This window comes from Gopherus evgoodei, unplaced genomic scaffold (assembly GCF_007399415.2).
Source record: "Gopherus evgoodei ecotype Sinaloan lineage unplaced genomic scaffold, rGopEvg1_v1.p scaffold_40_arrow_ctg1, whole genome shotgun sequence".
NCBI classification, from domain to species: Eukaryota; Metazoa; Chordata; order Testudines; family Testudinidae; genus Gopherus; species Gopherus evgoodei.
This window is the reverse complement of record NW_022060061.1, coordinates 2,279,709-2,307,491: the sequence shown is the minus strand read 5'-3', so window position 1 is coordinate 2,307,491 and position 27,783 is coordinate 2,279,709. Positions and strand designations below refer to the sequence as shown.

Here is a 27,783-nt window from a genome sequence, read left to right as displayed (position 1 = left end):
GTGGCTACTTGAGCTGGAGGAGATTGGCCCTTACCATGTCGATATAGGACGGCTTTTTATCCTCTCTGGGTTCAGCCAGTGAATAGCGCCCGCTCTCTCTGGCTGGCGGTGGGGAGGGTCAGGTGGGCATCCCGCTAACCTGGGTCTGTCTGTCCAGTTCATGGTGATCCTCTACAACCCACTGGGACGGCGTGTGAGCTGGAACATCCGGCTGCCGGTGAAGGGAGCTGCGTATTCGGTGACAGATCCCAACGGCCAGACGGTGCTGAATGAGGTAGGGCCATAAAGTCTTCCTTCTTGGCTCCTTCTCTCCTTCCTGCGGCTGCACGCTTGACCTGTTTCCATCTCTCCCTGTGTCGTGGACCTGCAGGGGATTCAGTTTTTAGCTGGGATTGGGCTCTGGCATCTCGTAGCAAAAGGAGGATCTGTTGGTGGCAGCTCGTATAGGCTGTGCATGCTGCCACCATTAATGGGTGGTATGATTTTATGTGCTCGAAGCAGGTCTGATTGCATCTTCTAGGGGGCGGTGGGGCCCATACGTACTTGGTCCCGTGCAATAACACGCTCTCAAGCTGGCAGCGCTCCCTGCGCCTGGCAAATGGGCTGCGCGGGACCGACAGGTTAACCTGACACCAGGGAAAGCGCCAGGGGCTGCATAATGAGCACAAGGCATCACGTGATTTTTAAATCTCACTAGAAAGCCAGGTACCCCCTAGCACCACACTGGGGCATTGGGGTCGGTGCCCCCTAGCAGCCAGCACTGATCCCAAAAGCAGCAAAGAATCCTGTGGCACCTTATAGACTAACAGACGTTTTGGAGCAGGAGCTTTCATGGGTGAATACCCACTTCGTCAGATGCATGTAGTGGAAATTTCCAGGGGCAGGTATATATATGCAGGCAAGCTAGAGATAATGAGGTAGTTCAGTCAGGGAGGATGAGGCCCTGTTCTAGCGGTTGAGGTGTGAAAACCAAGGGAGGAGAAACTGGTTTTGTAGTTGGCAAGCCATTCACAGTCTTTGTTTAATCCTGAGCTGATGGTGTCAAATTTGCAGATGAACTGAAGCTCAGCAGTTTCTCTTTGAAGTCTGGTCCTGAAGTTTTTTTGCTGCAGGATGGCCACCTTAAGGTCTGCTATAGTGTGGCCAGGGAGGTTGAAATGTTCTACAGGTTTTTGTATATTGCCATTCCCAATATCTGATTTATGTCCGTTTATCCTTTTCCGTAGCGACTGTCCAGTTTGGCCGATGTACATAGCAGAAGGGCATTGCTGGCATATGATGGTGTATATTACATTGGTGGACGTGCAGGTGAATGAACCGGTGATGGTGTGCCTGATCTGGTTAGGTCTTGTGATGGTGTCGCTGGGTGTAGATATGTGGGCAGAGTTGGCATCGAGGTTTGTTGCATGGATTGGTTCCTGGGCTAGAGTTACTATGGTGCAATGTGCAGTTACTGGTGAGAATATGTTTCAGGTTGGCAGGTTGTCTGTGGGCAAGGACAGGCCTGCCACCCAAGGCCTGTGAAAGAGTGGGATCATTGTCCAGGATGGGTTGTAGATCCCTGATGATGCGTTGGAGAGGTTTTAGCTGGGGACTGTATGTGATGGCCAGTGGAGTCCTGTTGGTTTCTTTCTTGGGTTTGTCTTGCAGTAGGAGGCTTCTGGGTACACGTCTGGCTCTGTTGATCTGTTTCCTTATTTCATCCTGCAGGTATTGTAGTTTTGAGAGTGCTTGGTGGAGATTTTGTAGGTGTTGGTCTCTGTCTGAGGGGTTAGAGCAGATGCGGTTGTACGTCAGTGCTTGGCTGTAGACAATGGATCGTGTGATGTGCCCGGGATGGAAGCTGGAGGCATGAAGGTAGGCATAGCGGTCGGTAGGTTTTCGGTATAGGGTGGTGGTAATGTGACCATCACTTATTTGCACCGTGGTGTCTAGGAAGTGGACCTCCCATGTAGATTGGTCCAGGCTGAGGTTGATGGTGGGATGGAAGCTGTTGAAATCGTGGTGGAATTTTTCCAGAGTCTCCTTCCCATGGATCCAGATGATGAAGATGTCATCAATATAGCGTAGGTAGAGAAGGGGTGTGAGTGGACGAGAGCTGAGGAAGTGTTGTTCCAGGTCAGCCATAAAAATATTGGCATATTGTGGAGCCATGCGGGTGCCCATAGCGGTGCCACTGATCTGGAGATATATATTGTCATCAAATTTGAAATAGTTGTGTGTGAGGATAAAGGCACAGAGCTCAGCAGCCAGTTGTGTTGTGGCATCATCAGGGATAGTGTTCCTGACAGCTTGTATTCCATCTCTGTGGGATGTTCATGTAGAGAGCCTCTACATCCATGGTGGCTAGGATGGTGTTTTCTGGAAGGTCACCAATGCATTGTAGTTTCCTCAGGAAATCAGTGATGTCACGGAGATAGCTGGGAGTGCTGGTGGCATAGGGTCTGAGTAGAGAGTCTACATATCCAGACAGTCCTTCAGTGAGAATGCCAATGCCCGAGATGATGGGGCATCCAGGATTTCCAGGTTTGTGGATCTTGGGTAGTAGATAGAATAACCCTGGTCGGGGCTCTAAGGGTATGTTGATTTGTTCTAGTGTTGGTGTAGGGAGTGTCCTGAGTAGATGGTGTAGTTTCTTAGTGTATTCCTCAGTGGGATCTGAGGGAAGTGGCCTGTAGAATTTGGTGTTGGAGAGTTGTCTGGCAGCCTCCTTTTGGTAGTCAGACCTGTTCATGATGACAACAGCACCCCCTTTATCAGCCTCTCTGATGATGTCAGGGTGGTTTCTGAGGCTGTGGATGGCATTGCGTTCTGCACGACTTAGGTTATGAGGCAAGCGATGTTGTTTTCCCACAATTTCTGTCTGTGCACGTCGGCGGAAGCATTCAATGTATAGGTCCAGACTGTCATTTCGACCCTCAGGAGGAGTCCATGTGGAGTTCTTCTTCTTGTGCTGTTGGTGGAAGGGTAACTGTGTATCAGTGCGCTGTTCAGTGTTGTCCTGAAAGAATTATTTGAGTCGGAGACAGCGGAAGTAGGCTTCCAGATTGCCGCAGAACTGTATCATGTTGGTGGGGGTGGCAGGGCAGAAAGAGAGCCCCCAAGATAGGACAGACTTTTCTTCTGGGCTGAGTGTGTAGTTGGATAGATTGACGATATTGCTGGGTGGGTTGGGGGTACCACGGTTGTGGCCCCATGTGGCAGGTAGGAGTTTAGACAGCTTACAGTCCTTTTTCCTTTGTTGAGAGGTGAAGTGAGTAATGTAGATCTCCTGTCTTATTTTAGTGAAGTCCGTTTGTATAGAAGTTTGGTTATTAATCAGAGTCTCCAGGTTGGAGAGCTCTTTTTTGATGTTTTCCTGTTTGCTGTATAGGATGCTGATCAGGTGGTTCCTCAGTTTCTTTGATAGAGTATGGCATAATCTCTCACTGTGGTCTCTGTAGTATGTAGATAGCAGTGGATTTTGTACCTTTAGTCCATTTGGCATGATGTCCATCCGTTTGCATTTGGAAAGGAAGATGATATCTGTCTGTATTTGTGCACATTTCTTCATGAGGTTGATGGATTTCCACTCCATACGGCTAAATGCAGTGCCTTGCATGGTGTCAAATATCAGAGGGGTAGATGTGTTAGTCTGGATCTGTAAAAGCAGCAAAGAATCCTGTGGCACCTTATAGACTAACAGACATTTTGGAGCATGAGCTTCGTGGGTGAATACCCACTTCCTCAGATGCATGTAGTGGCAATGGCAATATACAAAAACCTGTAGGAGAACACTTCAACCTCCCTGGCCACACTATAGCAGACCTTAAGGAGGCCATCCTGCAGCAAAAAAACTTCAGGACCAGACTTCAAAGAGAAACTGTTGAGCTTTAGTTCATCTGCAAATTTGACACCATCAGCTCAGGATTAAACAAAGACTGTGAATGGCTTGCCAACTACAAAACCAGTTTCTCCTCCCTTGGTTTTCACACCTCAACCGCTAGAACAGGGCCTCATCCTCCCTGACTGAACTACCTCATTATCTCTAGCTTGCCTGCATATATATACCTGCCCCTGGAAATTTCCACTACATGCATCTGACGAAGTGGGTATTCACCCACGAAAGCACATGCTCCAATATGTCTGTTATTCTATAAGGTGCCACAGGACTCTTTGCTGCTTTTACAGATCCAGACTAACACGGCTACCCCTCTGATACTTGACCACTGATCCCAAGTGCAGAGTGGCCCCTCCTGAGCTCCCACCCCTCTCTCTGCAGCGCAGCACCCCCCAGCGTCACTCCCTGGCATTGGGGCCAGCACTGACGTGAGGGGAGAATACTGAGGCACTGACAGCAGCCATCTCCCATCCATGTTCTAACCAAGTCTGGCTCTGCTTAACTTGTGAGCTCCCTGCATCCGTCCTGTGGTGTCCCCATGAAGCATAATCTCTGTTCGGGCCTCAGATGGTTTTTCTTTCTGTTTTCAGGTTGTCCCCGTCTCAAACTTCACCTGGGCGGTGAGACGAGACCGGGGAGACGCCACCCACGAGTTGATCTTCCCAGCCTCGGCCCCGCCCCTGGGCTACAGCTCCTACACTGTCTTGAAAACGGCCAGCAGGGACCTGCGCTCCAGGCTGGCCAAGCGGATCCGGGAGCAGGCCCAGCCCCGGGTGGACGCCTGGTCCCCCAGGGAGATCCAGAATGAGGTACTGTCCTGAGTGAGGGTGCAGCCTGGGCCGTTTCACTTCCTAAGGCAAAGGAGCAGCCAGCTCTTCTGAGGCAGAGACTGTCTCTGTTCTTATCTGTCCACCTCCAGCTGGTACATGCCTGGGGCTCTGAGGTGCTACCGTAATACACCTAATAAATAATGTGATGGTGCTGGGCGCTGTACGGGGGCTCCAAGGAGCTACTGTAATATACCTAATGATATTGTACAGCACCTAGCGCAATAGGCTTCTAGGGAGGGGGAAGAACTATTGAAGCTAAAGGATAATGTTGGCCCAAGAACAAAGGAAGACAAGCGGGCCAGGAGTCAGCGGAGGCTGGCAATGAGAAGCAGGTTTCTAACTATCTGAGGCAGGCGGGTCTGGAACAGCCTCCAGTAGGAGCAGCGGGAGGTAAACAACCTAATGAGCATTAGGATGGCACTTGATTCGTTTCTGAACCAGGTGGATCTGACCGGGTGGGGACTGGACTGTGGTTATCTGAGGTGGAGGAATGAGGGGCCCTGTGGTGGATTGTCCCCTGGGTCATGGTCTATTGACGTTCTTGCCTTCTTCCCCATAGCACCTCCAGGTTCTGTTCGACCCGGTCACTGGGCTCCTGAGGGAGATTCAGAACCTGGACAAAAGCATCTCGCTGCCTGTGTCTCAGAACTTCTTCTGGTCAGTGAGCTGGGGTGTCGGGACGCCTGGGTTCTATCCCCACCTCTGGGGAGGGAGTGGTCTCTAGCGGGTAGAGCAGTGGGGGTGGAGATCAGGATTCGTGGGTGCTATTCCCAGCTCTGTCATTGACTTACATTTGAGCACGAGTGAATACCTTCCTCCCCAATCCCTCCGTGCCTCAATTTCCCCATCTATAAAACAGGGTAATAACCAGCTCCCAGGAGCGGGAATTTGATCCCTTGGGCAGTGCAGGAGCAGGGTGTGTGTGTGTGTGTGTGTGTGTGTGTGTGTGGAGGGGGGTGGTGTTCTCCCTGGCATGGCATTGGGGCTTGTGGTGCTCTGGACAGCTGACTGGACCGTTTCTCACCCCCCCCTTGCCCCACCCAAGGTACAACGCCAGCATTGGCAATGACGACAGTGCCCAGGCTTCCGGGGCATATATCTTCAGGCCCAACCGCTCCGAGCCCTTCCGTGTGGCTGGGCGAGCCCGCACGTACTTGGTGAAGGTAGGTAGCGGGAGCATCCCTGGTGTGGGAACCTCCAGAAGGCTGGGCGTGGGAGCCGAAGTCTCTTGTCTCCGATTCCCTTATGCCACTAGCCTTGAGCTAGCGGGGAGGAGAGGGGAGTGGGGTCTAGTGGTTAGAGCAGGGGGTTGACTGGGAGCCAGGATGCCTGGGTTCTATTCCCATGTCTGGCTGGGGGACTGGAGTCTGCTGGGCTAGAGCAGAGTTGCTAGCTCTTGGATAAGACTTAAAACTAAGGTCCCACCTGCTTATGACCATTGAAGATCCCCTGGCATGTTCCTTAACCTTACCGCGGTGTCTCAGTCAAAGCTAACCCCCTTCAGGGTCCTTCAGTCACACCTCGTTACACTTCCAACTGAATCCAGGATCCTTTCCTTACTCTGCTCCAGTATTGTGCTGTGGGCTGCTAACACCTCACTCCAGAGTCAGCTGCATTTCAGCATCTGGTGAGGGATCCGGCTATAAACTGTGTCTCCCCCTCACCCCCCCATGTCCTAACCCAGAAGTGGCTGCAAGGTAGTGCTTGGCGAGGGGATCCTTGCACACACGTGTCTCTCTCTCTCTCTCTGGTCCAGAACAAGCTGGTGCAGGAGGTTTACCAGAACTTCTCTTCGTGGTGCTCGCAGGTGGTGCGGCTCTATGCCGGGCAGGCCTATGTAGAGCTTGAGTGGACGGTGGGGCCCATCCCTATAGAGTGAGTGTGGGAAACGGAAGGGTTTTGCCACAGGAAACTGCCCCTAAAACGAAGTAATTTCAACTTGGCGGGGCTGCTGCTGTGCTCCATGGGAGTTGTAGTTTTAGTGCCTCATTCTCCCATTTTCTTGTGGGGCTGGGCCCCTGCACGGACTACATCTCCCATGGTGCACCACAGTCTCCCCTCTTGGGGTGGGGGCTGCCTTAATGCACCATGGGAGTTGTAGTTCAAATTCCTCACATTGCCATTCTCTCTGGTTTGAGCTCCCTGGTTGGACTATGTTTCCTATGATGCACCACAGCCTCCCCACTTGGGGGCAGGAGGTGGTGCATTATGGGAGTCCCTGGCTCTGGTGCCGCATGGGAGATGTAGTCTGACCAGGGAGTCAGGTTTATAAAGTGGGAGGCACTGCAGCAGCATTGCCAAATGCAACTATTTGGGAGTTTTGACGGAACATCAGCTGGTCCGTCCCCATGATGCTTTTCAAGGGGAGCCCTTTCCCCCACCTTTCCCCCACCTTTCCCATGGACACAGCTGAGATGGAAAATGTCGGACCAGCCCCAGACAGTGTGGCGGGGGTGGGGGAATCTGTGTGCTGCCAGACCCCACGTCTGACCCTGCTGTACCCTCTGCTGCAGCGACGGGCTAGGCAAGGAGATCATCAGCCGTTTCGAGACGTCCCTGCAGACGGACGGACGCTTCTACACAGATGCCAACGGGCGGGAGATTCTGGAGCGGAGGTAGTGGAGTCAGGACTCCTGGGTTCTTCCCAGAGCTCTGGGAGGAAGGGGGTGGGGCTGGGAGTCAGGACTCCTGGGTTCCATTCTCGTGTCTTCCACTGAATTTCCGAGTCCCTTCTTCCTTCGGGAAAAGGAGCTGTGTCTTAATGAACATCCAGGCCTTAATTATTGTTCAAGGTCCCTGAATGAGCTACTCCAATGAGCCCTGGACGTCCCCCTTTCCTGGTTAGCGAGCAGCCTTCCCCTGGGGGTGTCAGATGCAGACTGTACAGCAGGTGGGGTACCCCAGGGCTCGGTATAGGGACCAGTCTGTTCCCCAGCCAGGGCCATGCTGGGAGCCCTGTCACTTGGGATCTGCCCAGAGCCCTGGCCTGCACAGCCCAAACTGGCCCTACTCCCCCAGATTGGGGGCAGGGGAGAGCTGGCCGACACGGGGCTTAATGGGGCTCTGATGCTCATGGCAGGCGGGATTATCGAGCCACGTGGAACCTGAGCCAGACGGAGCCGGTGGCTGGGAACTATTATCCTGTTAACAGTCGCATCTATATCAAGGTACCAGGGCCACTGGGGCCCCTGTCGGCATCTCGCTGGGTCCCCTCCCCATTGCTGCAGAGTGTGGGTGAGGGAGGGGAGTCCTCTCCGTGGAGACACAGGGATGGTCCCAGGGGTAGCGACACTCGCCTGGTCTTCAGTTCCTGGCTCTGCCGACAACTCCCCTGTGGGAGCTTGTGATGTTGTGCCTTTGTGCCTCTGTTTCCCCATAGATAAAACAGGGATCATAGCATTGCCCTGTCTGCACAGGGATGGGGTAGGGGAGAAAATGCACTAAAGATGGCGAGGGCTTGATTCTACAGCAGCCGGTGCCAGATATGGACAAGATCCTGCCGGGGAGGCGTTGCAGACACCCGTGCTGGCCAGCAGGTGGTGGTGCTGCTGGTCCCTCGTTCCCATGCCCCCAGATCCGCTCTGGCCCGTGCAGCAGCTTGAGCAAAGGCAGAGATGAGTGTGACGGGTGGCCACCCCCGGGCTGCAGTTTGGGAAGGACTGTACCCCCCCCCGTAGGACACACAGCTGGGTTGGCCCTGCCCACACTGCTGTGCTGGAGATACAGCCAGCCTCACCAGGCCCCGGTATCCCCCAGCATGACAGCCGGTGGTGCCACACACCAAGACTGAGCTGCACGATACTGCTGAGGGCATTCTGCGCCAAAAAATTAACAGTTCTGCACACAATAGTTTAAAATTCTATAAATTTTATTTGTTAAATAAATATGGAAGCTCCAGCGGGGCCTCGGGGAGCACCAGCCACTGGCTGCACAGAGGTGGGAGATCACACTCGAGACTCTCAATGGTGAGGCTGCACCCAACCCTGACGCAGCGCAGGGACCCGGCCTGCCCCAGAAACACCCCAGGGCCCTGCTCCTCCATGCCACATGCACTAGGGGTGGGCGGGCAGGCTCAGCAAGGCAAGATCCAAGTGTGGAGGGGGTCAGTGTAAGTGGGATCCAGATGGGGGTTGAGAGGGTTCTGTGTGGGGCAATCTGGGTGCAGGTGGCTCAGGGGGGGAATCTGGATGCACAGGTGCTTATTGGGGGGTTTCTGGGTGCAACGTTAATGGGACTTGGTGGGAGGTTCCAGGTGACGGTGGCGGGAGCTCAGCAGGGGGTTGGTCTGGGTGTGAGGGTCTCAGTGTTGAGGTCCAGATGCTGGGTGTGGGGGTCTCAGCTGAGCAGGGAGCCAGGTGCAGCTGGTTGGGGCTTGGTGGGTGGGGATGGGATCCAGGTTCAGGTGGCTTGTCAGGATGGTGCAGGTGGAGTGAGGGTGTGCCTGAGTGTGGGGGGTGAGGTTCGACGGGAGGGTAGGAGGGGGTCTGGCTGCACGGGGGGGGTTGGACAGATGGGGGATCAGCTCCCTGTGCAGGGATCCGTCTTGTGCAGCTGAGGAGAAGTAGGTGCAGGAACCAGGGGAGAGGGGTCTTTGTAGAGTTTCCTGCTGCCAGGGGAGAAATCTGGGGGTGGGTCTGACCCAGCTTCAGATGCCGTGTAGGGGAAAAGGAAGTCCCATCCTCCCCAGCCCAGCCGGGACTAGTAGCTGAGCCTGGCGCAGGGTAGGAGCCACCAGCTAGGTCTGCCCCAGTCCCGTCCCCCTGTCCCACAGTGATTTGCCTCTTTGCCAGCTGCCAAGGGCCCCTGAAACACTGCTGGGGAGGGTCGCATGACCACGCTGGTGGCTTCCCTTTGCTTCCCCATTAAAAAGTCATTTTTCTGCAGGGAAGCAAAGAAATCTGCAGGGGACATAAATTCTGCACATGCGTAGTGGCGCAGAATTTCCCCAAGAGTAAGGTTACCTGAGTGCAGACAGCGCACAGCAGCCAATTTCCCAGCTCCCCAGGCACTGATCCCCCACCGGAGAATAAACCTAAAATTATACTGTTCAGCACTGCACAGTGATCTGTATAATGTAAGCTCATAAATAGTTCCTCTCCCTCAGTGTGGAGAGGAATATGCAACCAGCCTATGTTAACCAAGCTGAGATTTTTCCCTGGACAGTTCACTCCAAGGCACACTGAGTTAGATAAAGCAAAAGACAAGTTTATTAACTACGACGATAGATTTTTAGTGATAGCAAACCGATCAAAACAGATCCCATAGTAAATAAACCTGTAAACAAAGCCTAAAATGACAGATTGGATATGAATTTGCAGTCTTAGCCTGGCTGCTGATACAAGCAGGCCACCAGATTTCCATCCCAGGCTAGAAATCCCGTGAGCCTGTGTCCAGCACTGCCCCCAGTTCAGTCTTTGTTCCTCATATGTTTCCAGGAGTTCTCTTATGTGGGAAGTGAGGCCCCTAGATGACATCACATCCCACCTTATATAGCTTTAACATAGGGTGGGAACCTTTTGTTCCAAAACCAGTTCCCACCCAGTTTGTGGAAAGGTACAGGTACCCAACATGGAGTCCGGTATCACAAGGTCTGGTCTCATGCCCTCGCTGGGTCATAGCAACCGTTACTTACAGGCTGGTTGAAACGTTTACAGGAAGGCCAAACCCTTTCCGAGTGCATCAGCCCTGTCTAGCTGCTTCACTGTCGTACCTGAAAAGCTGGCTGGGGGTGTCACCCGGGCTTTGTCTACACTGTACTTTCGTCAGCAAAACTTTTGTCATCCAGGGCTGTGAAAAAAACCACCCCTGCACCCCGAAGAACAAATGTTTCGCTGAGGAAAAGTGCTGCTGTGAACAGCTTTGGCGGTAGGCGCGTTCGCCTGCCAACAAAGCTAGCGCTGTTCGGTGGGGGTGGAAGATTTTTGTCAGTGAGAGAGCTCTCTCCTGCCAACAACCAGCAGCTACGCTGCGCGCCTTTTAGCAGCATGGCTGGGTTGCTCAGAGGTGCGTAGTGTAGACACAACCTCAGACTAAGCGCCTCTGAAATGCACCCAGCTGGTATTTATAACTTCAGATCCAAACATGATACATGCATCCAAAGGGGCTAATCATATTCAGCAAATCGGCACCGTTCCAATGACAGCTCACATGACCCATCTTGTGCAGAATGAAGCATAATTATGCCATAATCATATATGGAAATATCACTATGAGGAATATGGAGTGTGGTGTCGCAGGAGGTGCCACTGCAGAGAGACACGGGTGAGTCTGTTCCAGAAGGAAGAAACGCAGCCCCACCTGCCACTCTCTTAATTCCCCTGCCTGGACCCCAATCTGCTCCCCCCTGCACTGACATTTGACCCCCTCACAGGGCCGGCTTTAGGCTGATTCCCCAGATTCAGACCCCACACCTAGTGGCAGGGGCCCTGCATGCCTTGGCCGAGAATCCCATTTTAATTTTTACTCACCTGGCAGTGCTCTGGGTCTGGTGGCACCTCAATGGCGGGTTCAGTGCTGGCGAAGACGCAGAGCGAGTGAAGGACCCGCCGCCGAAGACTCTGAGCGCTGCCCGGTGAGGACAAGCCCCATGTCTTCTGATCAGACCTCACACTTCCTAAAGCCAGGCTTAGCCCCGAGGACAGGAAATGCAGTGCAGGAAGGGGCCAGGAAGCTGCAGGCAGGCACAAGAGGGTGGAAGAGCAGGAGAGCTGCTTGGGGGGAGAGGGGAGAGGTGTGGGTGGGGGGGCTGCTTCCATTGCCAGCTGCTGGAGAGAGCGGAGGATGCAGGTGAGTGACTCTCCCGGGCAGGGCCTTGCCCGCTCTGTTAGCTCTGGGCTCCCTCTTCTCTCTAGAACAAGAAGTTCCAGCTGACGGTGCTGACGGATCGCTCGCAGGGGGGCAGCAGCGTGGCGGATGGCTCCATGGAGCTCATGGTGAGATGGGGGCGGAGGGGAATCCTGCCCTGGGCTCCTTTCTCCCACACTTCCCCCTTGCAGAGGTGGATGGAGAGGAGATGGGATGGGGTTTCGGTTGGAGTCCACCCTAACACCACCACCATCCTGTTCTGGGCCCGTGTATATCCTCTCCATCCTGAAGAAGCAGGACTGCACCAGCAGGGGGCGCCCCAGCCTTGCACCAGTGCAGCATGCAGAGCCCGGGGCTGGCCGGCAGGGGGCGCCCCCACCTTGCACCAGTGCAGCATGCAGAGCCCGGGGCTGGCCGGCAGGGGGCGCCCCAACCTTGCACCAGTGCAGCATGCAGAGCCCGGGGGTGCTCCCAGCCCAGCAGCTGCTCTGACATTCCCTCCCTGCGGCTAGGTGCATCGGCAGCTGCTCTACGACGACAACCGCGGGGTGGGGGAGCCCCTGCTGGAGCCTGGGGTCTACCACGACGGCCTGGTAGTGCGGGGCCGGCATCTCGTCTTCCTGGACACAGTGGAGTCTTCGGCTTATCAGCACCGGCTGCAGGCCCAGCAGGAGTTCATGGCACCCCAGCTGGTCCTGGCCCCGGGTGGGGGCCCTTCCTTCCACCGGGGGCAGCGCAACCTCAAGCAGGTGCCTGGGCAGGGCTCTGTGCCTTAGGGATGGGGGGGCTGAAAGTCGCTGGTTTGAATCCTGCCAGGGGCTGCGTGTTCCCCACTGCCTCAGCCACTTGTGAACTGAGTCTGGGGGTCTCAGCTCTGCTCGACCTAGATTAGCTCCTAACTCTCCTGGGCTGGATAAGGAAGAAAATCCTTGTCTTTCTGGGTGCCGTACCTCTCCCCTTGTCCCAGTCCTCCAGCTCCTGCCCCCTCCCCAACCCAGCCCAGTGCCAGCTGAACAATAGGTTAACCCCATCATGGCCAAGCACCCCCCTCTGTGGAGTGGGTTCCTCCTCCTCTCTGCTCATTAGGTTAAATTCAGGCAGGAAAATCCCTTTGGGGGGAAGCTTTGCAGAGGGTGGAGGACAACTTCATTTTTTTCCCTGGGAAAATTTCAGATGGGGGAGGAGTGTTTGCCCTCTTCCTGGCCAGGACTTAGGGTTAAGTCAGCGATATTTAAATATAACTGAATTTTAAACTCCTCTCTTCCACTCTCCCCCCTTTGCTGAGTTGGCAGTATCTTGTTAAATCTCCATGCCCCCCTTCCTGTTTTCAATCTGTGCTGCTTGGAAGGGACTGTGCAGTGTTGTCTAGTGGGTAGCACACTGGGTATTGCTCTGCTAGTGCCCTGGGGCAAGTCCCTGCCCCCCATGCCTCAGTTTTCCCATCTGTAAAATGGGGCTAATGAGCTTGACCTCTGGAAAGTGCTTTGAGCGCTGAAGGTGAAAAGGGATAGAGCTGATGGCCCTGTGCCCTGCACTCCCTGCTCAGGGGATGGGGGACACGACCCCCTTCCACAAATGGGGTTATGCCCCCTGTGAAACCTGTGCTGGGGTGACTTGCTCATGACAGCAGCCGGGCTGATCACCACCTCTTGTCCAAGGTGATCTTCGACAGAAAATGGAGGGCTTAGGTAAACTGAGGGGTTGTGACAAGGCAACTGCTGGCTGCTGAAAGCAGGGCTCCCCCTGTACCCCCTTCCCTCAGCAGTAGGGGGACACTGCTGCATGCTGGGAGCCCCAGGCCAGGCCCTGGAGGAGAAGGGGAGTGGGTTATGTTCACCCTGCGCTGCCCTGCAGGCACCAGGGCAGCCTGGAGCACTGAAATAGTTCAGGGTTGGGTGGTGACTTTTCTAGTTTGCCAAAACTTTCCCTTGGGTGGCACCATTCTGGCAGCCTGACGCTGCATCTCCCCTTCGTCCCCAGTTCTCTGCTCTGAAGCAAGAGCTTCCCCCCTCCGTCCATCTCCTGACGCTGGCCCAGTGGGACCCCAGCTCCATCCTCATCCGCCTGGAGCACCAGTTTGAGAGAGGGGAGAGCACCAACGGCTCCCAGCCCATCACTGTCGACCTGCTGGTAGGTACACAGCAGCCAGCAGGGGGGCCTGCGCTGCAGTGTAGGGATTTGCTGAGCCACTGGCCTAGAGGATTTTTCATCTAACGCACTTGACAGGCTCCGGCTCCGGCTCCCTTGCCTAGTGCTGAGATGCGGCCCCCTCTGGGGTGGATTTTAGCATCACCCCCGTACACAAAGGAGCCTTGTGTAAAACAGCTGCCCTGTCCCACACCACAGATGGCTGCACATCCACACAGGGAAAGGGATCCTTAGACACGAGGTGCAGCAGGTATAGGGCTGTTTGGTGTAGGGGGTCCCTCACCCACTTGCTGCCAACCCCTGCCCCCGCCCTCCCCCAGAGGTGGATGCTGCTGTCTCCACCGGGCTCCCAGTCTCGGTACTGAAATGCAGCCAGCTCTGGGGTGGAGCACAGATTCTGAGGATAGCCAGCACAGAATCCTGTTTTCACACCAGACTGGGGGAGTCCCCTGTGTAGGGGTGGGGAGCTGCTGCTGCCTACTCACCTGCAGGTCTGTGGGGGGCTAGCAGGGGGCAGGGTTCACCTGAGGAAGTTGCTGACCATGTCTGTCTCTCCACCCCCAGCATCTGTTCTCCTCCTTCACCATCACCTCCCTGCAGGAGATGAACCTGGTGGCCAACCAGAAGCGAGAGGCCATGAACCGGCTCAGCTGGAGGCCAGCCACAGGTGGGTCCTGTTCCCCCCGCCCCAGCACTAAAGCATGGAGCAGTGTCCAGCAGCCCTGATGCTGCCCCCCACCCACCCACCCAGCACAGCCAGTGCCTGCCTCCTTACCTAGCGGAGGGTGGGCAGCTGGCACATTGGCCCAAGGTGGGGTGGGTCCCTCAGCTGTTCTTAAGGCCTGGGGGGCTCACAGACATGGGAGGGTGTCCCCCCCTCCCACGGAAAAGCTGGCAGCCTCTAGGCCCAGGGCCCCCCAGCTGCTGCTCCTAGGAGTCAGGGCCCCTCTGCTGGCCCCCAGGCCCTTAACCCCCCAGCTTCCTCTCCCAGGTGCAGCGAGGCGCCAGCCCTACCCTCCGCTTAACCCGCTGGGAGTCACACTGCAGCCCATGGAGATTCGCACCTTCCTGGCCACCATCCGGTATGCGGGGCCCAGTGGGGGCCAGGCCGAGCTGTAGGGAGAGCCAGCCCTCTGCCTCCGTCCCAGGATCAAGCCGCCCAGGTGGAGCCCTGAACTGCTGCCCCCCTACTCTGCCAGGTGGGGCCCTGCCCACCTGAGAACTGGACAGGGGGTGGGGGGCACATCCTGGCTGCTGGGAGGCTTGGAAGAGACTTGCCTTGGAAAGCCACCCAGCAAGAGCAGAACTTGCAGCTGTCAGGCCCTGCTTTAAGGCAGTGCCAGCTTTAGAGGGGAAGGGGGCAGAGTCCAGCCCCCACTTAACTCCTCAGCACAGCCTCTGATTTCTACCCACCTGCCCCTTCAGCCGGAGGCTGAGGTAGAGTGGGTGCAAGTGCCACTGTTAATAAACAAGGACCTCAGCCTAGGTGCTCATGGCAGAGTCCTGCTCGGGGGATGCAGGCAGGGGGGACACAGCCGGGCAGGGGCAGAGCTGCGCATACAACCCAGGAGTCCTGCCTCCCCCACACCTGCCTGATCAATTGCCTGTGGGGAAACTGAGGCAGAGCAGCTCCACCATCCTGCCTGGAGTCCAGCAAGCCAGGCTGGGGAGCTCAGGCACAGCCCTGCCCTCCCCTTGGTGCCTACAGAAGCATCACACGTGGCTCTGGGCTTTTACGTAAAAAGGAGAGGCCCTTGTTTTAATGGCCGGCCGCACAGAGGCTCGAGGTGGGGGAGACAGTCAGTCTTAAAACAAAACACTTGCGCCTTCGCCGAACTAAAAAATAAAGCCCCGATGCCTCTGTTCCTGCCCAGGGCCCAGCTACTGGGGGGGGCTCTCGGTCTTCAAAGCCTCTGGGGCCGCTTCAGGGGAGGGACAGCACTTCTCAGCCCCCGCGCTGCTCCCCTAGCAGAGGGAGAGAAGCTACAGTCAGGGTTATGGGTTATTACAGCTGCATGGGGGGCCAGGGGTGCCATGCCTGTGATCCCCCCACCTCCAATTCACAACCACCCCGGCCAGTCCTCACCTCCTTGAGCCTCTTGCAGGGGCTGTGTTTCATGTGGCTCCTGTCCTCTGCTCTCTCCTTCCGCTTGTTCTGATACAGCTTCCTCTTGTCCTGCAGGGAGGTGGAAATGCCCCCCCTGGAAAGGCAGGAGGGGGCTGGGTGAGGAGGGCTGCTGAGCTCAGCCCAGCCGGCAGCAGCTTTTAACCCCCATTGTTAGCTTCAGCCCAGCAGTGGCGTTTGCTCAGCTACGGGCAGGAGGGACAGCAGCTGCCTCTGGGGAGGAGCATGGCAGCTGTATAATAACAGGCCCTGAGGAGTGTTTACGTATCCCCAGGGGCTGGAGGCTTTAAAGAGACCAAATGGAAGCAGGGTAGGCCTACCAGCCTGGCTGGGTAGTAGCCGCACAGGGGTGGGACCTTGCTCTGATCCAGATCCAGAGTCGTCCTGGCCTGGAGTTAGATTCAAGGTAGAACAGCAGCCCCTGGCATTAGCTCCTCCCCACCAGGCATCCCTGCAGCTGTCACAGCTGGCGCCTTCCTGTCAAAAGAGGCACTTTGCACACCAGTCAAGTCACCAACCAGCCCCAGGGAGGTAGGTGGGGTCAGTCCTAGCTCCACTTTACAGCAGGGGAAACTGAGGCAGGGAGCCAGGAAGTAACTGGCCCACTCACCCCACACAGCCAGGAATAGAACCCAGGAGTCCTGCATCTGAGCACCCCCCCCCTCAGCTCAATCTTGGCCCAGTCCAGTGGCTCCCTTACCCTGCTTTAGCCCTGGCTTTGGGGCCCCAGTATGCTTCGGGATTCTCCTGGAATCGTTTCAGACCCTGCTTCCTGGATTTGGGGTTGGCGTCCTCACGGATGGTGAAGGATGCCTGCAGCCTGGGGCAGGAAGGAGAGGGGGACAGACAGTTGAGTGCTTTGCAGGGGGTGCTTCCGGAGCAGCCTGGGTGGCGGGGAGAGTGGATCAGCCCCATGGGCCCATCTAGCCTGGTATTCCTCACCCACCACCCCCTGCTGCCCTGGCTCAGACCAGAGGGCCCTGTGTCTCCCAGCTGTGCAACACCTGCTGGAATAACCCATCCCGGGAAAAGTTCCTCCTTAATCCACCTTAGACAGCTGCATTGCCCTGAAGCAGCAGGGTTGGGCAGTCCCCCCAGACCCTCTGCACTACACGGGCAGGGCCCTGGAGAGGCTATGCCAGCTTCCTGCCCCTTCCCCAGCGATCTCACAGAAGGTCAGTATCACTGTTTTACAAATGGGGAAACTGAGGCACAGTGGGACATGATCCACCCACACTGAAGGCCAGTGGCAGAGCCAGGCCTAGAACTCAGGGGTCTCAAGTGCTGGTCCAGCATTCTCCCCCCTAGGCCGCGCTGCCTCCCCACTGCCTCCCCCCAGCAGCACGCCAGGTGCCGGCCTGATTCCCGTCGAAGCCCCAGGCCGTACGTGGGCTCCACGGAGAGGATGTGGAAGGCTGGGCTGGTGTCGGTGTGTCGCTCTCTCTTCACAGGGTGGAGTCTTTCCTGGGGAGAGAGATCAGGTCTTTTTTTTTCCTTGACTTCCCTTCCCCTCCCCGCAGCCCTGGACTCCCTCCACACGCAGCTCAACCTGTGCCCCTCAATCCTGAGCCACAACAGATAGGACCCCCCCCCCCCCGCGCTCTCTCAAACCCTGCCTCCCCCCACTACCGTCACCAGCCTCACAGCCAGCCAGGGATCCCCATCAGCTGTGACCTGATTGGGGCGGGGGGGATGAGGAACGCTAAGCACCCCCCAACTCACCCAGCATCTCATGATGTCCCAGAGGATGGAGGGCGGTGCATCCGTCTTGATGGCGTTCTTGCAGGCGTGGGAGAGCGACACGCGGTAGCCGGCATGGAGAAGGGCGGATCTGGAACCGGAGGGGAGCCCTCAGGCCATGCTGCCTGCGGGCCCCCGGGGCTCTCCGAGGTGGGGGCAGCAGCTCAGGAGGCAGGGGTGCTCTTCCCCTGGGGGGAAATGTGCTGCTTGCAGCCCCAGCCTCATTCCCGGCCTTAGAGGCAGCGTGTCCCAGTGGAGGGGAGGGCCTCATCTGGCTCTCTGCCCCGTCTCCTGGGGGCGGGTCCCATCCCGGCTCTGTGCCTCATTTCCCTGCCCACTCCAGGGGTGTTTAGAGCAGAGGCTCCTTTGGGCAGGGGCTGGGCCGGCTCTGCCCTGCGCCCACGAGTGAGTCCCGTAACGCCTCAGGTACCTGAACTGCAGCAGGGAGGGGGTGTTGCAGTGGATGGTGCTGCTCAGGCAGTCGAGGGTGTAGTACAACGGGACGTCGCTCAGCTCCTGGCCAGAGGGGAACACGGTGGCTCAGCACAGGCCCTGCCCAAGAAACCCAACCGGCCCCGCCCCCCTCCAGAAGTCCCACCCTCCCAGATGCTCCCCAACTCAGACCCAAAAGACAACCCGATTCCCCAGCAGGGTCCTTCTGCCCCATGCCTCTTGTCCCCCCCATTAGCCCCTCACCTCGGTCACCATACTGAGCACCCCCTGGATCCGATCCTGTGTCCCAAACCGTCCCGGGTTGCTCCCCAAGGCTGACAGGACCCTCTGGACAAAGGCTTGGTCGTGGAGGGGCTCTGCCCACATGGGGCCACCCAGCTGGGGGAGAGAGCAGAGCAGGTAAGGGCAGTGTGCCCAGCTGTACGAGAGTGGGATGCACTGGGGGGAGCAGGGGGCTCACCTGGTGCCGCTGGTGGCAGTGCTCACAGGAGGGGCCCACTGGGGGGCCTGAGGCAGCCGAGTATTTAAAACTGAATCAATCAGAACGCTGATTAGAGATCTAATGGGTACAGCCCCCCCCAGCTGTGCCCCTCCATCCCAGCCCCCCTCCAACCCCCCCCTTTCCTAACCTGAGATCTAGTCCAGCTCCACCACCCCAGCTCTCCCAGGCCAGCCCCCCCACACTCCCCCCATCCATTCTGCATGTCCGTAGGGACAGCCCAGCCCCGGACTCTCCCATCCAGTGGGCACCAGCTCCGAGGACAGGTCCCCTCCCGCTGCTCTCCGGGGCCAGGAATCGGAGTCAGCCCCTGTCCCGGGCTGAGGTGGAGAACCCAGAGCCCCCTACTTGCTCCCGTGGCTGGTCATCTTGCCGAGTCTCTGGAAGTGGTGCGTCCCGCAGCCCACACAGTTATACAGCAGGGCCTGTTTGCTGCAGAGACAGGAGGCGATGCAGTGAACAGCAAGCACTGGGGATGCCAGCAGGGAGCGCTGCAGGGCTGGGGGGAGGGGGAGCTCCTGGCCATGCCACTCCTGGCCTCTCCAGCAGGGGCGCTGTGGAGAGCAGGGTGGGCGTCCTGGCCCGCAGCCCAGGATGAAACACCCACCTGCAGGGCCCGGCTCACCTGGCAGAGGCTTTCGCTGTGGCCTGGCCGGTGAAGACCCGCACGAAGACCCGGATATAGAAGTCGGCGCTGACCGACAGGAGCGGCACGATGTAGCGCTGGTAGCAGTTGGCCCGCAGGTCCAGGCTGTGCAAGATGATCCGCAGGGCCTGCGCGTGGAAACAGGGTCTCGAACAGGCGCTGCGGAGCCAGCCTCAAGGATCTGCCCGTGAGGCAGGAGCAGGGAGGGGTGGAGCACTGGGGTGCGGCCTGGGTCTGGGGGCCACACTCCCCTTCCAATACTGGGCCGGATTCCCCCGCCCAGCTCTGCTGGGACTTGAGTGCGCCAGGTCTCAGCCCAGCCCTAGCAGGACCAGCATCCCCATCGCAAGTAGGGCCCCAGGGCTAAATGGGCCATGGAGCAGGCTGAGCTCCCCTTCCCTCTGGGGCAGCGGTTCTCAAACTGGGCTCAGTGAGTAGTCATGTCTGGGGCCCCAGCCCCACTGATCAACTCCTCCCGCCCTCCCTCCCAGCCCCTCCTGCACACTGCAGAACAGCTGTTCAACAGCAGGGACAGGGCGTGCTTAGGGGAGGGGCAGGGGAAGGGCCTTGGGGCAAGGGGTGGAGTGGGGGTTGCACACCCCTGGGGAAAATTAGAAGCCCGCTTGGCGGGTCCACAAAAAGTTTTAAATGAAAATGAGGGTCCTCAGGTTGCTAAGGTTTGAGAACCACTGCTCCAGGGGGCAGGCAGGTGGATGGGGCGGGCCAGGGAGACAGAAGCCTCGTCCCCACTCACCATCTCGTGGCAGAACTTGCCCTTGATGGACATGGCTCCGTACTTGCTGTAACACGTCTCCCCGCTGTTCCCGGCCATCACCGCCATGTCAGTGCAGGTCACGCACAACAGGCCTGCAAGGGGGACATCCCGGGAGCGGTCAGTGGAGGATTCTTCCCCCAGCAACTGGCCTCACCAGCTCCAGGATTGGAAAACTCAGCCTAGATGGGTCTCTGCCCAGAGTTCAGAGCCTGGGACAGCCGCTGGGGGCCTTGCTGCAGAGGTGGAGGAGGGAAGTGACCTGCCCCCGGGCCAGATCGAACCAGGAGTGCGGATTCCTGGCCACCCTGCTCTAACCCACCAGATCCTACATCCAAGGCATTCCCGGAAGCTTGCAAATGTGGCAAGTCACTGCTGTGAGGAAGCTCGCCGCGCCAGCAGCCCTGGTGCTGCCCCCCCTGCCCCACTCACCTCCTTCACTCACTGCCTGCACGGCGGCATCCAGGAAGATGGCAGGGCTGCCGTATGGGTCCAGGTCGATGATGTCGAACGGATGCTTCTCCGCCTTCTGCTGATACATCAGCATCCTGCAGGCGGGACGGGGACAGACGGTGAGCGGGACAGGGGATCCCAAGTGCAGAGCCAGGAAGGCCTTCGGGGCCAGTTCACAGCTTAAAATATCTGAGGTCTCTTATCCACCAAGCAGGACTGGCCAAGCCCCCACCCACACAGCCCCCTCCCCCCAGAGGGCACAGTCTCCCTGGCTTGTTATTTATTAGGTGTATGCTGGTGGCCCAGTTGTGGCCCAGGGCCCCCTGACATTGCACAGAGACAGAACCCAAAGACGATCCCTGCCCCAAACAGCTTCCAACCCACCTCTGTGCCAACAGTTAGCGATGGTGGTTGCTGAAGGCCTGTCCCACAAACCCACCCACTGCATTAGACACAGGAGTGGCTAGCTACTAACCAGCCACTTGGGGATTTCACCAGATCCCATCACTAGAGCTAACTTAGTCCCATTCTCCCCCCGAGAAATCCTCCAGGTACAAGGCCATTCACCCTCCTGCTTCTGAGCCAGCTGGATTGGGAAGCTCAGGCCAACCCGGTGGGCAGCTGAGAACAGCCCGCTCGGCGCACATGCCGCCCGTGGCCCATCCCCCCCGCTTTACCTGGCATCGGCCAGGCTCGACGTCACCAGGTGCCCGACTCCATTGAACTGGATGTTCCTCGCCATGAGCTCCACAGCTTTGGAGGAGAAATCGTTGGCCACCACGGCCTGGAGGCCAGGCACCTCCTTGGCAAAGCGGATGGAGCGGAGCCCCGAGGCGGCCAAAGCCTCCAAGATCCGCACTCCTTCCTGCACAGGGTCGGGAAGGGACCACATCTCAGCCGAAGCCCACGTGCCCCTGGGTCAGTGATCAGTGGGGAATTGAACCCAGGACTTCTGGATCCAACAGCACAAGCCCCAGGTCTGTTAGCCGCGGCTGAAGCAGGCTCATCCACCTCTGCCCATGGCCCAGCCATCACGTGGGTTACAGGCATCAGCGCACTGGAGGCTCCTGCCCAGACACTGATGCCAGGAACCCAGCAGTCAGCTCTGGATTGGGAAGCTTCTCCATCCGCCTGAATGCCAAACTCCAGTTCCCGTGCAAGGTTAGCAAGACCCTGCGCACCCACCGAGCTGGAGGGGCCAGTGCAGACCTGCCCGGAGCTTCCTCGCACCAAGAAGGGTTTGCAGTGCTGTGGGTGAAGGCAGCATAAATAGGGAGAGGGTTCGGTTCCTTCCTAAGAACTGGGGGGGATGGTCAAGGGACAATCTTCCCTCCCCACACCCTGGTTCAAACCCAGAGGGTGTGGGAGGGCCACAGCTGGGGTGGAGCGATTTAGGGGAACCCACCCATCCTACCCAAAGACAGATCGGCTGGTCTCTTTGGCCCATGAACTCTGAGGCAGGGACCGTTTCTCACTCCAGGCAGTGCCTGGCATGACGGGGCCCTGGCACTACGGGAAAGGTAGTGCTAGGTTTATACGCACCTTGCACACTTCTCCCACTGCCATCGCCTGCGCTGCCCCCTCCCCGTCGGGCGCTGGTTCCGACCCAGCCTCCTCCCCTTCGGAAAGATCCACAACCACCTTCTCGATCTTCTCCTCTCCTGGGACAGCAACTGCAAGAGACAGAGCGAGTGGTGGGGGCAGATGCGAGGGTGTCAGCTGTCCCCCCCCCTTCCCACTCCAACACCGCAACTGATCTGGGTGTTAAGTGGACTGGGCAATGGGCCTAGCTCTGGTGCGCAGAGAGGCCTTGCAGTTTGGGGTGGGAGGACATGGGATGCCCCTCTGTGCAGGGGGCCCTCCCAGGCTGAGGAGCTAACAGGAAGGCCCTGAACCATCCCTGTTACCAGCCTCTGGCCACGCCCCCCTCTGCCCGCTATGCCAAAGTGTCCTGTACTCCGGCTAGTCCCTGCATCCCAGCGTGTAAGAGCAGCCTAGCTTCAGCTTTGGGCTAAGGAGGAGCCCAAACTAGGGAGAGCACAGAAGCAGCTTAAAATTCCCACCTGCAAGCAGCGCAGAAAGCGAATAACTGAGAATCAGAGCCAAGTCCCTGGCATTCCCTTGTCCTGATGCACCGGGCTGAAGGCGGGAGTCTCAGGGCAGGACAGCGGGTCACAGTGGTCCCAACTGGCTTTGAAAGCTCGGGTGCTAGTGAGGGTCGTACTAATTTAACCATCCTGCTCACTGCACTGGGGCGGGGGATGTTCTTGAGAGAGAGACAGATGGACATTTCCACTTACTCTGAATCCCCTTGGCTGAAAGCTGGAGGCGAATGAATTCTGTGATCACGGCGCACCTGAGGCAGAAGGTCAGAGAGAGAGAGAGACACACACACACAGAGGCCTTAGTGCCCATTAAGGCTCAGATCTAGGCCATGTTCCCTGGCGGACTCGTGCTTCTGTGCATTTTTTCCAAGCAATTCTCTCTATTGTCTTGTTAGCCCTGATTTGAAAAGTAACTGGATTTGGGGGGACCCTGATTGGAGACACGTTAAGCCCCCACCCCACCCCCAACAGCGAGTGCTTGGCACTAGAGAGGGATGGTCTAATAGGAAAGGAACGATGGTGTTCTGGAGCTCTAGGTTCAATTCCGTGCTCTGCTACAGGCTGCCTGTATGAACCTGGGCCAATCACTTAGCCTCTGTGTCTCGGTTTCCCCATCTGTACAATGGGATAATAGCCCTGCCCGGCCTCACCGGAGGGTTGCAAAGTGCTCATCTATTACCGTGATGGGGGCCAGATAAGTACCTAAGACAAACAGCCCCAGGCCCTCCTCTTAGTTGTACTTACGTCAGGTCTCGGTTAAACTCTTGCACGGGGTTGTAGAACACTTCGTTGGCACTGGGGAAGATGATCTTCGCTTTCCCCTCCGTGATCACGGTTTCCCCAGTTTTCACAGGGCCAGCGCAGCTCCCATCGTCCATCGCTAGATCAGAAGTAGGCGGCCGCTCCTCACGCTGCTCTGGATGGGAGCCATTGGCTTCCTGGGGGCATTCCCCCTCCATGTCCTTGGAAGGGCAGAGCTTTCTGGCTGGCAGATCTTCAGGTGGCGGGAATCTCTGGCCCCTTCCAGCGAGCTGATTTGTTACAGTTCTGCCTGGCTGCAGGATGCCGTGTCTCATAAACCAAGCCAGTAGAGTGAACTTAGCCTTCATCAGAACACCTTGTGTCACAGCTGTCCCCAGAATACAAGAGAGAAACACTCCCTGAAGGATCCCCAAATACTTTATAAACTACGGTCTTACTACAGTTTGTATTGTGGTAGTGCACTAGGCACTGTACGTTATTAGGTGTATTTCAGTAGCACCCAAGAATCACAGGCCACAGCCTGACTGTGTTCAGCCCCAGAACAGACAGCCCTTGCCCCAAAGTGCCTGCAATCTAAATACAAGAAGAGGTAACAGATGGCTATAGACAGGGGAGTAAAAAGAAACCATATCAGCGAGTGTGATGGACAACGGTCTCTGTACATCAGCCATTGCCAAGTTTTTTGTAGCCCTCATGGCAAGAGAGAGTTGAGGAGGACTCTGAATTAGGACACCAAAGTGGCTTTGCCAATGAGCAGGCAAACGCTACTTCTGTAGCTCTCATTCCTGTCGTACCCAAGCACTGCACAATCTTTAATGTCTTCCTATCCACGGCCACTGTGAGGGAAGGAAGTGCTATTATCTGCATTTTGTGGGAAAACGGATCTAGTTAAATTGCTGCAGCAATCTGGTGTGGATGCAACCCTAGCCCATAAGGGTTTTGAGATCAGCAGACCTTGTTTTGGTAAATTTACCAGCACATCTATATAACCACAGCTGCAATAAGGCATGGCAATGATTTAACTACATACGTAGGGAAAAAAAATCAGTGCAAAAACTGTCTAGACAAACCCTTAGATCATGAGCTCTGCAGGGCAGGATATCTTTTTGTTTTATGTCGATACAGCGCCTCGCTCAACAGGACCCTGCTCCATGACTTGGACTCTTAGGGGTTATTGCAATACAACAGCATTGTCAGCCCCACGCATCTAAAAATTAGTCATCACAATGAAAAAAAGTCACAAGGTTGGCTTAAAGTCATCAGATTTCTTTAAAATAGCAGGGTTTTTTATTTGATTTCTCATATGGGTACCATGGGGGTTCACTTCAAGCTTTTCACCACAAGCTCAATGACTAGGGTTGTCACCAGTCTAGGTTTCCCCCAGGATCACTCCTTTTTTTGTGGTAGTTTCCCCAGATTAAACAGTTCAGATACCACAGGGTGGGTTGTGGGTTTTTTTTGGATATCACAGAGGTAGTAACCCTAATAGAGGATGGAGAGTTAACTTGAGATTCTCATGTAGTCACGAGACAAGCAGCTGCGGTGGCGGGGGGGGAAGACAAGCCACCACGTATCATGAGACTTACAATGAAACTGCAAGACATCCCCACGTCCCCCCTCAGCCTGACGTTTTCTGGGAGCCAGCTCAACCTGCTTGAAGAACCGGGGGGGGGGGGCCCTCTCTCCCTTCAAATCAACGTGGGGGAGGAATGGGAAGGTGATTCAGTTTAAGGAGCCGATACCAGGTTTTGAGACTCATGCAGGATAAGTCAGAGGAGGAGGAGGAGGAAAGGGGAGAATAATCCCCAAATCCCCCCAGGCTGAGGATTTGAGAGCTGAAATTTGAGGTCCCCCCCAAAAAAAAGCTAAATTTATCCTGAGTCCAGGAGGCCCTCCCTTGGGTGAGGGGCAGAGGATCCCCTTCCCCTAATTAGCACCCCAGGCGTCCCTCACCCAGAAAACGCAGCGAGCTCAGCCTTCCCTCCACACCTTCCTGGAACAGCTATGTGGGCGGCGCCATATTGTATCCTGCGGGGAGAGATCAGGTGACCCCATCCGGCCAATGGGAGGTGCCATGTACAGGGCGGCTAGAGGGACAAACAGCTTGGCGGCTGTGACCAAACGCGACCGGAAAATCAATCCTATTGAGAATGGGGGATGGGGAGGCAGCTGAGCTAGGGACTGGGTTAAAGAGGAGACCTGCCAGGTCTGGGGCATGTCCCTCTTTTGAGGATCACTGTTGGGCTGCTCCCCCTTTAATGTGGCTGCATCATGACTGCAACCCAGGCAGCCTGGCGATAAAAACCACCATGGCACAACACAGGGAACGGCATGAGACATCTATCCAGTACCCTGCAAAATGCAGCCATGTCAAGAAAGCCACATGGCAACACGGGTGCAAAACATGCCGCTTTGTGGACTGAGCGATGGTTCCCCACCTCCAGCCCCATCGGGATCCAGCAGACTCCCTGAGGTCTGCACATCTCCTGAGGGGTGGAGATCTGTAGCTGGACCTATCTTCTCCCTGGAGCAGAGGGGCTCAGTGGGTATAGATCTGTATTCTCATTCCCTAGTCCTCTACACAGGCCTGGTGGGGGTGGGGAGGGGACAGTGTCTGTAACCCATCCCAGCTCATCTCCCCAGGTGAGGCTCATGAAATCCTCTGAGAGACCTCAACAGCATCCCAGGAAGGGGTGGGGATGCTGCAAATTAAGCTGATTTCTCATCCCCACGTCCTCCACGGTCCCCAGGTGCATGCCAGGCCTGCAGACTACAGCTAGACAAGGCCTATTGGCCCATCCTAGTCCTTCCCCGCATATGGGTACTCAACTGTCTGTCTCTTCCTTCTGGCCGGGCTTGATTGGGGTGTTTGGGGCCAGAACCCCAGATATTAACATGACCCTCAAAATACAGAGAGGATCCAAATGCCATCTCAGCAACCCAGATCTGAACACCCTGAAAATGTGGGATGCCCTCAGCAGAACCAGAGCTATAAAAGGGGCAGGGCTCCAGATCCTGCTGGAAAATCAAATCCCTTTCCCAAAAGATCCACCACCACACCCAACTCCTCCTGCCAATCAGGGATGCACCTGGTAGGATCAGGGCCATAAGGGAACATGGGTGAGGAATAATCCAGACCCTCACCCCCTCCAATTTAGAGGGAATGGTCTCCTTATCCTCCTTCCTCCCCTTAAGATTTTAAAGGAGTAATTTCTGGAGCCAAATATGGGGGAAGTTTTCCCTAATTGAACCACTTCAAGTTTTCTTTCTAAGGGGGCAGTTCTGGGTCCACAGTTTGGGGAAACCTCCTAATCTGCCTCCAGAAATTATGGTTTCAAGGGCTAATTCTCCACTCCCCGCATATTTGTGTTTTTTTGGGGTCAGTTCTGGATCAAAAATTAGGGGAAACTTCTGCCAATCCAAACCCCAAATTTTATTTTTGAGGGGTCAATTCTCCTTCTAATCCATTCCTCCCATAACTATCCCCCCAACTTTTTTTTTGTAAGATGCATTTTGCTTCTGGATCCAAATTTCCTATGCATGGTACCTGCCTCTTCTATATATTTGTTGAGTCTGACCCTCCCTTTTCATAGGATTTATCTGCACCAAACTTTATATATTTCTCTGTTTAAATTTGTGTATAATTATAATATATTGATTTTATACACATATGTTTATGATAGATCATTACTTTATATATATATATTAGTTTATAAAAATTATGTATATATATAAGTTTAGTGCTAGGATAATAAATGTTTATATATATATATATGGGTGTGCGTGTGTGTAAGTTTACACTGATATATAAAAGGAAGGAAAAGTTTAATGCAGACAAGTACATGCATAAATTTAGGGCAGAGAAAATATATGTATGATTCTATTTTTCTGATATATAGCTACATATATTATTTCTGTGTACTAAACTTTATATATATTGTGTTAAAACATATATATAATATTTTAATCATATGACTTTATATATATGTTTATAAAATTATAAAGTTAATGTTAGGATATTAAATTTAGCATGCATATATAAATATGGAGGGTATAAGTTTAGTGCAGAGAAATTATATGTACAATAGAATCATGATTCTATTCGTATCTATATATACACATCATTTTTCTGCTCTTAACTTTATCTGTATATTGTTGCTGTATTAAAATTATATAAGCATTATAATATAATCATGTTATGACTTTATATGTTTAGCACTAGGATACTGAACTGAGTATACTGTAAAAAAAGTTTACTGCAGAGAAGTTACATAGAATAATATAATTCTGTGATTCTATTTTTCTGTGCGTATATATAATAGATCCACATCTAATGTATCTGTCTGACCCCATGCACCCCCATCTCTCTCCACCCCCTGCCCAGGGATCAGCCCCAAACTTAACCCAGAGGCATTAGGAGACGGGGGAGGGGCCCGCCCCTGGGCCCAGCAGGGAGCAGCCAGCTCAGGGCTCAGCTAGCCGCGCCTGGCCGTGTGTGCGCCTTGATGCAAGGGGAGGCCCGGCTGGCGGCGGCCGCTGCCGCATCGCGGCGCTCGGCCCTCGGCT

At 55.7% G+C, this 27,783-nt stretch overlaps 2 protein-coding genes across 7 annotated transcripts in view; one reads left to right on the top strand and one right to left on the bottom strand.

Annotated features, from left to right (window-relative positions):
- MAN2B1 (mannosidase alpha class 2B member 1) overlaps window positions 1-15,147 on the top strand; it is a 30,367-nt gene extending 15,220 nt beyond the window's left edge. For both annotated transcript variants that reach the window (XM_030545919.1, XM_030545918.1), the window contains exons 13-24: window positions 158-274; window positions 4,471-4,689; window positions 5,270-5,367; window positions 5,756-5,873; window positions 6,467-6,585; window positions 7,224-7,325; window positions 7,790-7,877; window positions 11,562-11,642; window positions 12,027-12,263; window positions 13,495-13,644; window positions 14,227-14,329; window positions 14,654-15,147. In XM_030545919.1, the coding sequence (XP_030401779.1) occupies window positions 158-274; window positions 4,471-4,689; window positions 5,270-5,367; window positions 5,756-5,873; window positions 6,467-6,585; window positions 7,224-7,325; window positions 7,790-7,877; window positions 11,562-11,642; window positions 12,027-12,263; window positions 13,495-13,644; window positions 14,227-14,329; window positions 14,654-14,781 (1,560 nt within the window). In that variant the 3' untranslated portion in view covers window positions 14,782-15,147. The remainder of the gene's footprint in view (window positions 1-157; window positions 275-4,470; window positions 4,690-5,269; window positions 5,368-5,755; window positions 5,874-6,466; window positions 6,586-7,223; window positions 7,326-7,789; window positions 7,878-11,561; window positions 11,643-12,026; window positions 12,264-13,494; window positions 13,645-14,226; window positions 14,330-14,653) is intronic.
- A 239-nt stretch (window positions 15,148-15,386) lies between these two features.
- On the bottom strand, window positions 15,387-25,274 carry TRMT1 (tRNA methyltransferase 1). Of its 5 annotated transcripts, none has more exons than XM_030545925.1 (17): window positions 25,171-25,274; window positions 23,200-23,584; window positions 22,651-22,706; window positions 21,893-22,023; window positions 21,028-21,215; window positions 20,330-20,445; window positions 19,880-19,992; window positions 19,105-19,253; window positions 18,828-18,911; window positions 18,441-18,510; window positions 18,224-18,358; window positions 17,958-18,043; window positions 17,510-17,618; window positions 17,175-17,251; window positions 16,488-16,607; window positions 15,749-15,863; window positions 15,387-15,627 (listed from the first exon to the last, which is right to left on the bottom strand). In XM_030545925.1, exons 2-17 carry the CDS (start codon window positions 23,562-23,564, stop codon window positions 15,544-15,546), a joined length of 1,998 nt encoding a protein of 665 aa, XP_030401785.1. In that variant the 5' UTR covers window positions 23,565-23,584; window positions 25,171-25,274; the 3' UTR covers window positions 15,387-15,543. The 5 variants fall into 5 exon arrangements, with proteins under 5 accessions (XP_030401785.1, XP_030401789.1, XP_030401787.1 ...); XM_030545926.1 differs by having other exon boundaries at window positions 15,581-15,645; XM_030545929.1 differs by lacking the exon at window positions 16,488-16,607.
- Between the last annotated feature and the right edge of the window lie 2,509 nt (window positions 25,275-27,783).